At 32.1% G+C, this 10484-nt stretch overlaps 1 protein-coding gene across 3 annotated transcripts; it reads right to left on the bottom strand.

Moving 5' to 3' along the window:
• Positions 1–3502: 3502 nt before the first annotated feature.
• LOC130981277 (phosphatidate cytidylyltransferase 4, chloroplastic-like) lies at positions 3503–9585 on the bottom strand. 3 transcript variants are annotated; one of them, XR_009086965.1, is made up of 9 exons: positions 9232–9585; positions 8434–8696; positions 7786–7976; positions 6626–6750; positions 5681–5814; positions 4992–5107; positions 4468–4573; positions 4245–4283; positions 3504–4059 (listed from the first exon to the last, which is right to left on the bottom strand). XR_009086965.1 is itself a non-coding variant. In XM_057904921.1 (8 exons), exons 1-7 carry the CDS (start codon positions 9526–9528, stop codon positions 4482–4484), a joined length of 1218 nt encoding a protein of 405 aa, XP_057760904.1. In that variant the 5' UTR covers positions 9529–9585; the 3' UTR covers positions 3503–4059; positions 4468–4481. The 3 variants fall into 3 exon arrangements, 1 of the variants encoding a protein (XP_057760904.1); XR_009086966.1 differs by having other exon boundaries at positions 3505–4059; positions 8434–8759; positions 9232–9438; XM_057904921.1 differs by lacking the exon at positions 4245–4283 and having other exon boundaries at positions 3503–4059.
• Between the last annotated feature and the right edge of the window lie 899 nt (positions 9586–10484).

Raw genomic sequence — 10484 nt, 5'->3', positions numbered from 1 at the left:
TTTAAGTGGTATTCGAGAGACCCATTAATTTACTACCTTGAGGTTTTGAGTTGGATTTTGGTGAGTGGTATCAGAGAGACCCATTAATGTACTACCTTGATGTTTTGAGTTGGATTTTGGTAGTTTTAAGTGGTATCATAGAAACCCATTAACTTGCTATCTTGAGGTTTTGATTTGGATGTAGTGTCTTATCATCTTATGTTCTCTCTAGTGGTCGAGAGTTTTCCAAAGTGGCCCAACAAGTGTTATCAGAGTCGATGGTTAATCAGTTTGGTGGTTTTGAGTGGTTTTAAGTGATACCAGAGAATTTCTTACTAACTTAAGGTTTTGAGTTGGATTTGGTGTCTTCTCATCTTATGTTCTCTCACTTGGTTCCTCTCCGAAATCTCCAAAGTGGTCGAGAGCTCCCCATAGTGGTCCAACAGCTACGTATCTCTTGAAGTTCAATCCCTTTAGGTTTCAATAAATCCCTCGTCAATCTCTACTTCATCGATCTTGGAAACAACTCTCTCAATGGTCATTTGCCTTCTTTTTCGAACCTCTCCTATCTCCAAAAATTGTTCTTGTCCCAGAACAACTTCACCTCCATCCCTCACGGTTGCTTCTAGGGTTTAAAAAATTTGGAGCTCATTGACTTGAGTCATCATGTCAACCTCTTACCCTGGACATTTTCTACCGACTTGAATAGCAACTCACGCCTTACAGTTTAGTCCTCAAACTCAGGGCTACAAACCTCATGGGCTCATTGTCGGACACATTTGATTCTTTTCCCGTATTGTATATTCTTTATCTTTATGAAAACAATCTCACGGGATTGCTGCCCGAGTCTTTTTCAAAACTAACCAAGCTAAATAGATTGAATCTCAACAATAATATGTTGTCGAGTACAATTTAAATTCTTTTATCCATGCCACAATTGTTTGAAGTGAGCCTTGAGGGGAACTCCTTCAAAAGTTCTATTCTAGACCTATCTAATTGCATACCCTTGAAATATCTATCCCTTACAAATAATAGGTTAACAAGTGTAATTTTACCTTTTCTAGTACTGCTCAATGAAATCTATCAAGTTTCCTTGGAAAACAACTCGTTTTAGAGTCTTCATCCTTAATTTAATAAGGCTCGGACTTCAAAGATAAATCTTACTGCTAATACATTATGTTTAGACCATCCTGGGCCTTGTGATCACAGAGTCTCCACTTTACTTCAAGTTGCTCAGGCATTTCATTATCCATTTCTGTTGGCGCAATCATGGCGAGAAAACAATCATATTTAAGCTTGGAATTTCATCACTTGTGATGACAAGGGCAACATTAGAACTGTAAATTTAACAAACATGAATTTGACTTGGACAATATCTCCTTCATTCAAGAATTTATCGGATCTGTATGAATTGTATATTGGTGGGAATAAATTAAACGAATCCATATCCAGCCGTCTCTCTCATCCAAAATCTCACCCTATTCTACTTCTATTCTAAGTACGTCATTATTATCTCTATATTGAGCAATGTTAAATTACGAAAAAAAAACAAAATTAAAACTATGTTAAACTTATAAATTTATACAAACAAGAGACTGCATGCAAATGTAGTAATTCAAGAAAGCGATGTGCGGATGATGAGCTTATAACAACAGAATGTAACATTAAAATAAGTTTCACAATAACTATTCTAAAGCAAGTATTGATCACTTTATATATATATATATATATATATATATATATATATATATATATATATGAATAAAGAGTTAAAAACATAATTAACGTCTAATGAACATACATGTTCGTCTCTCTACGCTCATGTGTAAAACATTGAAAAATATTAAGGGTGTATGAGGGTAAAAAAAAGAAGGATTGAAGTTGATGATGACAGAGAGAAGAAAACTGAATATAGAACTCTATAGAATGATTGTGATATTCTGATTATAAGTGTTAGTGCTAGTTTAGATTGGTTTTTTTAGTGGAAAAAATACTTTTTTTTAAAATAAAGTACTTTTATTTAATTTAAAACTTGTTTGGATATGTCTTTTTAAAAAAAGTGCTTTTATTAAAAAAATAAATTATTTGCTTTTTCTAAAAACTAACAATACCTTACTTTAAAAAAAACAGAAGTAAAAGACGTTTTTAATATTTAAAAACTCATTTTAAAAAGCCTATTCAAATATAAAATAATTTTGTCTGATAAAAAAGATTTTTTTTAAAATAAAAAAATAAGTATTTTTTTTAAAGTCAATCCAAACTGACTTTTACTCTCATATACTCATACATTAATATATATAGTGGCTAGGACTTCTAACTTCCTAACTAACTAAAATAATTTAATTTTTATATATAAAAAATTATTTAATAAAAAAATTTAAAACTTAATATTAAATCTAAATAAAATTGTAAGGACATTATATATTTTATCATTTGAAAGAATTCATCACCTAATACATATATTTAACAAATTTAAATATTATAGTACAAAAATGAGGCATATATGCAAATATGAATATAATTTTTAATATTATTATTATAACTAAATAATATTAAAAAATATATATTGTTAAAAAAATGTGATATATAAGTGACGAAAATCAAGGATTAAACACTACATAAGAAAAATAAAAAAGTAACGTGATGATAGAAATATAAAATGATAATTTTACCAAAATATTTATATGATAATATTAAAAGTTATCTAATATGCCAAGAAATTATTGTGTTATTACTTGATTTTTTTATACATTATAATAAATTAATAGATAGATAAATAAATAAATAGATTTTTATAAAATAAAATTTATTCTCCAAATAGGATATGCAATATTAGAATTTAGACCATTAATATGAATTAACGTTTTTATATTATATTTTTTTATTTAGAATTAGATAGTTTAGTGTGTGAGATTAATGTTAGATTGATTATATAAATGCTATTCTTTATGATAGTATAAATATAATTTTAAAATAAATATTTTCTATGTTGTTACAATAGATGACATGTCAATTTTTTATGAAACTTAAGATCTTATATGTCATTTATTCATTATAACATTACTTTGGACTCTCCTTTAATATATTTTAATAGGCATATACAGACTAGTTTTTGATATGCATTTAATATTTGAAAATACATATAATGGTAGAAGAGAAATGACATTTTTTTTATATATATGAGAGAGTTAGTTTTGAGTTTTGGCATTTTTTAATCTAAATTTCTATGTTGTAATTATTTCTCACTTCAATGTATTTTGTTATTATTCCTCACTTCAATGTATATATGCAGGTATATCAATGGCTGGTGTTGACGTTATTGTAATAATCTTTGTTGCGATTGTTTTATTATCACGAGACATTTATTACAAAAAAAAAAAAAAAAAAAAAACCTTCTATATCGGCGAGTTGATGAGCTGATTAGAAGTTATGGTACTACAACACCACTAAAATATACTTATGTAGAGCAGTAGAAGTAAAACAGATGACAAACTCATTTCGTAAAAACATTCTACTTGCTATTATAAAGACCCGGGATTAAAACATTCTTTATAAAACAAGTACACACCAAGCAGTGATGCCTTGAAGAAATCTGGAAGGAAAATATTCTCTTGATGTGAATTCTGAATTTTAATGTATACTGGCAGGTCCTTTATTAATACAGAAAAATATATTTCAGCCTTGCTAAAATACAATTGAGACTAGTAAATAAATGCGGAAACAATAACTAATTGTGAAAAATTACTACCACAAATGATTCCCTTCCATGGCTAGCTAGAACAAATACCTGGGGCAACCACAAGCGATCCTTTTTTTTTTTTTTTTGCAAAATGAATCGTGATTAATTTTTACAGGTCACAATACAACCAATGAATGCTACCACTTTGATTAGTTCTACTATCAGTGACCTCATTTTAAGATTCAGAACCAAAGCAGCAACCAACTATTTTCAACTTAGCTTGAGAGAATATAAGAAAAATTCCTGCTGCTCCCTGATGAAAAAGTGTCCTCTTTTTCTTTTTTTTGTGTTCTGATCTCATGAAAATATCCCAAGTTTCCACAAATATCAAGTTCAATTCACTGTAAACGAAAACAATTCAACATTGTTAGTGATCATGTTACTCCATATATACCAGCATGTTTGGCTGTGGGGAAAAAATGGTGGGGTGGAAATTCTCATGGACACAGTCCATGTTTAATTTTCCACCATATTTTTGGCCTGCCATGAAAATTTTCACCCCATTTTTATCGCTAACTAAACATACCACGTTGAATCCTTAGGAAGACACAAAAGTCAACGAGTCCTATACGCATAAACCACAAAAAAAAATGCATGTCAATCTCTTTGTATATCACCTCACTGTTAAAATCATGTTGACAAATACCTTGATTAATAATGATGTTGTGGACTATGACACTTTTGAAGCTACTGATATATAAACTATAGAATTTTAAACTAAAACAGGTGAAGTTTGAAGGAATACTGACCAGTATTTTTCATGTTATACCCCATATAGAGGTAGAAAGGTTTTGACGAAGGAGTATGCGAGCGCACCAGTAAACACATAACTGTCCACTCTGTCTAGTACTCCACCTGTGGAGAAATGTGGTTAATAAAACGAATTAACCCTTCAAGTACTTTCAAATGGAAAAGAATGGAAGGTTCGATTTGAATGAGTTGTTCATCGTTACAAAATTGTCAACCAAATGATCTGTCATTACTTATTAATAATTCAGGGATGACCAAAACAACAGTATTATTTATACATTATCTAATTTTTGGATGTCAATATCCATATTCAAATGGAAGTTTTTCGTCCTAATTTATATCATGACAATGATTGATTTCTTTTGGATGAGGCTTGTAATTTTCTAAAGGGCTAAGCAGGATGATTTATCCAAGTCTTCATTTCTTCCATTTTAATCTTTTCAAACGTTGCTAAGATTTACTCTAATATCGAGAGATAAATAAATAAAGCATCCAAGAGATTAATAAAACAAAAAGTCATTACCATGACCAGGTATTAAGGAGCCTGAGTCTTTCACACCCGCATCGCGTTTAATCATTGATTCAGTGAGATCACCAAAAACAGATCCAAAGAAATTCAGTACACCGAGAGCTATTGAACTGACAGAACCCATGTACATACCACAAGTTAGCACCAGTATTCATAAGCGTATGTAATATATAAAAAGAATCATGGCATATGTACGAAGTTCATCTTAAACTAGAATAAAGATTATTTGCTAACCAGTACAAAAAATACAAAATTTGCAAACCTACGATGGTTAATAATAACAATAAGTCAAGAATATGGCAAAGCCACTAATGTCTATCACGGCATTGCGACTTCAAGAAAGTCCAAGAATATTAGGAAGCTATTCTTTTGGTAGCAAAGATTTTTTTCCATAAGAAGGCACACATTAGCTGACCCCACCTAGTGAGATAAGGCTTTGTTGTTGTTGTAAGAAGGCACACATTGTGTAAGTTGGATTGTATGAGATTTCTACAAGTCCTCATAAAGAACAGCAAAACAACAATAAAATAATAACAATGGTAGTAATAGTTTCACCAAGTAATGCAATTCATAAACACCATGCAAAGTTTTGTCTCCGAATTTTGTGAATCAAATAATTATAATAAGCACAAAACAAGATTGACATAAGTAGCAACTGACATTAATTAGGATGTATAGCATACCTTGATAATGACATTGGCCAACTGAAAATTTTTGAAAGCACAACAGAAGTAACTATACACCCACAAAAGCCTATTATCGTACCCTCCCATGTCTTCTTAGGACTTATATTGGTAAGTGGTGTTCTACCAAATACCTGCATTAAGATACAAGAACAATTTCATAATCCAAGGCTGGATTGAATTTGTAATTCTAGGCAGATATAAAGTTAGATACACTGTCTGAATGCTGCATGAACAAAACATAAATTACAATAAACTTCACTTATAAAAAAAAATCACAATAAACAGTTAGCTCCTAGCTTGAGTCAAAATATAATGACAGTCAGAACAGAATACTTTTCTTTTTTTCTGAAATTTTTAATTGAAGAACAGAATACTTTTGTAAATGCAAGAATCAGTCCCCTCAAGTCTGGATTTTGCCTGGCATCAACCCACTAAAGCCCCTTAGAAAGGAGATATTGCTAATCTTTCACAATTAAATATAAAAAAAATGTCCCCTTCTCTGAAGAATGGGGAGCTTACCCAGGGGATATAAGGTTCCAACTTCCAACAATCCTCAACATACGCTAACAAATTTGACAAAGATTGTCCATGCAAAGACACATTATTTCTCCCCAAGATATTGTTAAATACTATCATTTCAAAATATTGACAACGATCAGTTAACAGGGCTTACAAGTTTAGCAAACGTAGTAAACTAAGTTTGGTATAATCTATAGCATACTATTAATTATTGCCTTCCAACAGAATAAAATCAATTTGCTAGAGCTGTGAGACTGACCGTTTGAGATATGGTCAGTATATCATTACAATGTTGGAAATCAAGCAGGACCATAAAAATAAGAGAAAGTGTTTGCAAGTAACAATATAAATATCACTGTTTAACAAGTAACAAGTTACAAATGCAACAGAAAACAAATAAGTTGCAGCAAGAAGCAGATATACCTTGCCACCAAGAAATGCGAATGTATCAGCTGCAATTATGCTGCTAATGGAAATCAAAGTTGCCACAAGACCAACTGTCCAATGAGCTTGACCACCAAGAAGCACAGGCCATGTTGCTCCTATTCCTGCAAAACAACAATCTGATAAGGACAAACAAGTCCTAAACCACAAAAAAAGAGAGTACAAAAATGATGCTCAATAGAATATGCCAAAGCTGGCTTTCATTAATAAATTCTACCTAAAGGATCAGACCTTTTGGGATGTGCTTTAAGATAACAAAATAACTTATATTGATAGGTGATCATGGATATAAGCTTCCTAAATGACATCAAACAAGGCCCTCAATTGTTGAAAATCAGAGCTGCTACAACAGCATGTCAAATTTGAGCAATCTCACATCATGCCAATACAAACAAATCAGCAAGGGTGTATTTATAAACCAACAGATTTGTAGAGAGTAGAGAAATGCAGGTAGTTTTAAAGGAGCAAAGACCAGCCATTCTTGTCTTCCAGATTAAATTTCTATTTTATGCCATTAAGTTTCTTCCAGCAAGGGCAATGACACATTCCCAATAAATTATTTAAATTCTCACTTAAACTAGCATATAAAATTATTGCATTTGGATCCGTACGCATATTAGTTAGTTAAAAGATGAAACATGAAGAGCACAGTTAATAGACCTTGAATATATGGTTTACCCACCATCAATTGCAGATACTATATCTTAAGACCAGCTTAATAAAAAAAATAAGCCAGATGAAATTACAGAGAAACAAAATCTTTCCTGTCTGAGTGCAGATTTATACAGACATCAATAATTTAAGCAAATACAATTTACATTAGTTGGTGTTTTTTTTTTTTGGGGGGGGGGGGGGGGGGTTAAATTCAAACCTGATGGCAAAAAAGACATCAAACAATACTATGCCTTTTGTAATGATCAGAGTATTGTTTGGTGAAAATCTAACTAACGATGCTAGAGCTGATAAATTTGTGAATATATATTAAAATATGGAAATTGAACATAACACCAGCAAGTATACTTTAGTAATTTTCTTTTATTAATAAACAATTTAAAAATAAAAAAAAGAAACATGTGAACTACATCAAGATCACAGTAAACAGAACTAAAATGGAATGGGAACTAAGAAAGTTTACATACTCGTATTCAAGGCTGGAGCTGCTAAACCACATCGAAGCTTAACCCAAAAGCACGGAAGATAGCCACAATAAAATAATCCAAATATGGCACTACTTAGCTGGGCAAAGCGTGGACTTCCTCTTTGTAAGAGTAATGCCATGGCCAAAACAAATGCAGCAGAAGTTACAGAGACATCAATATGACCACGATACCTGCCCATGTATTAGAAATGTTAATAATCAGCAAGTAACATCCATCAAGTCATAGTATATATATGCACATAAACGGAGAGTAGATTTGTTACTATGGGTAAAATACAGATCATCCCGGAAATTTGGATCATCCATACTCCGTAAATAGAGTTTATCTTGTTCTACAATACACAATTGAAGTATGGAAAACATGAAACCATCGGAATTACTCCTTAACAATGAATCAGATAACATAACTTTGCAATACATTTTCCTCAAGTTGAAAAAACTGAATGGTTTAGATTTGTGGTTCAAAAATAAGGTACTATTATGACAATACTCCCTTTTTAGCTTTTCCTTTAGTGAAACAAAAATTCATGAAATTAAACAAATATCACTAAGTTTTCATTGTTAGGAGATTGTCAGATGTATAAACTTAAGGAAATTTAAGGCCCACTAAACAATTAACCAATCTTACATGATGTACAAGGGCAATAGGGCACAAGCGACAGAGCAGACTCGTGAGACATAGCGTGGAGGAGGTGTCATTCCTTCAGTAATTCCACGACTCCGAACCAATTCAAAATACTCACGTGCCCCAGCAAAAACAGCAGCAGCCATGGCAACTGCAAAAACCCACCCTCCAGCCAAAACAACACCACCTACGGTTATTCCAATCGCAAGTCCAAAAACAATTCTGTTCCTAAGCTGACTAACTTGAGGTTTCAAGAGCACGTCTTCCTACAAGGGCAAATCATGGCTTCCATTAACTCCTGAGGAACACCCACTTCAGTGACTATCAATCTGTTACACATGCATGCTCAGAAAGTAAAAATGCGAGTGCATCATCTAACATAATTTCTCATCCGTATAAATGTCCACTCCATTTTTATTCCTGACAAAACCCCTTCACCCCGGCAACAAAAGAATAAAAAATAACTAAATAACAATTTGCATGAACATTTGAACTCAGATGATTCTTTAACTTACCCTTAAACATAGATTGGTGATCTTAACTAATCACAATCAACACTAAGAAACACTCCTCCATTTCTTCAAGCCAGCTTGAAATACTTTAAAACAGTAATTCATTTAAAAATGAATGCAGAACATTATCATTCTTTTATAAAATAGTTTATCCGTATACATAAACCAAAACTAAACTCATCCAGTTACATCCAAAAGAACACAAATTAATAGCAACATATAAAGAAACCCCAATTTTTCAGCTCCAAAACCATCCAATAGTCAATGAAGCTATAGAAAACGATATTACCCCTTCGGCATTGCTCTGTGGAAGGTGTTCCGGTTGGGCCTGACCAATCACGCGCGGTGGAGGCGAGGCTCCGGTTCGGCGGGTGAACCGGAGCAACGGCTTGCAATTAGAGAAGAAGAAGGATGATGGAGTAGCTTTATGGAGAATTAGGGATTGGGAAGGGCGTGGGCGGCATGGGCAAGCGCGAATTGGAAGAAGAACAAAGGGTTTCTTCGGATTGTTAGGGTTATGGTGGTTGCAGAAGAGTGAAATTGTGGTGGTGGAACTGAGCGAGTTGGTGACTCGGGGGTGAGCCATGAAGAGACTGAGTTGGGAACGAGCTCGCTAACTCCGATGGGGATTTTGTTTTTTTATTTTATATTATTTTATTTTATGTGTACGGATTAATGCATTATGCCGTTTTTGTCATTGCCACCAAAGGCGAGTGGAATGGGGGTATGGTAGTGAAACGCGCCGGGTTTTACTGTCGTTTAAGTGCAAACACGTTTTATTCACTTTTTATGCTTAAATTTTCATAAATATCTATTTAATTTCTATAAATCCTTTTTTTAATCTAATATTTTTTTATCTTAATTCTTTCTATTAACATATTTGTATGATATATTTTAATCTTCCAAGTATGTTTTCAATACCTCTATAAGTCAAATAAAATTTTAGTTCCATTAAAAAATGATATGTAGATAATTATTACCATGTTAAATGGTACTTGCTTATATTTACAACTTTTAGAACCATATATGTAAACATTTATACGCTAACATCATTCTTATAATAATAATAATAATAATAATAATAATAATAATAGTTGAAACAAGAAGAAAAGGATTATAAGAATTAAATTTTAAAAACTTGAAAAGTTACTAAAATAAATCTTTTATAAACCAATATTACTGAATTACAACTTTTAAATATTGCATACTAAAATACAATTTTCATATATCTATGGAAATCACAAGAGGAGTTAGCGAACTTGGTGATTGCACATAAACCGCTAAAGGGGATAGCAGTTTACGTTGAAAAACACAAAGGAAGAAACCGCGACACTTTCCAACAGTTTCTTCACAAGTAAATAAATCTACATAAACAGCGAGAGCGGTATAGCGGTTTATGCTTACCTAAGGATGCCTATAAATACCAAGTAGGAGGGAGTGGTGTGATGATAGATAGTCATTTTCACAAATTTACAAATGGACAGTAAAGAGAGTTTTTTTTTTGTTCTAGTCCATTGTTCTAAAAAAATTAAAAAAAGTAAA

Source organism: Arachis stenosperma, chromosome 1 (genome assembly GCF_014773155.1).
Source record: "Arachis stenosperma cultivar V10309 chromosome 1, arast.V10309.gnm1.PFL2, whole genome shotgun sequence".
NCBI lineage: Eukaryota > Viridiplantae > Streptophyta > Magnoliopsida > Fabales > Fabaceae > Arachis > Arachis stenosperma.
Note: the sequence above shows the minus strand (reverse complement) of the source record. Positions and strands in the feature narration are given on the sequence as shown.

Bases quoted from the DNA above. Each gene is read 5' to 3' on its own strand.
- LOC130981277 (XM_057904921.1), bottom strand. From the start codon at position 9,528: ATGGCTCACCCCCGAGTCACCAACTCGCTCAGTTCCACCACCACAATT. The intron at 6,751-7,785 runs GTATGTAAACTT...GTTGTTTTGCAG, and splicing joins AGCTCCAGCCTTGAATACGA to GAATAGGAGCAACATGGCCT. The intron at 5,108-5,680 runs GTATGCTATACA...GGGTTCTGTCAG, and splicing joins TGGCCAATGTCATTATCAAG to TTCAATAGCTCTCGGTGTAC.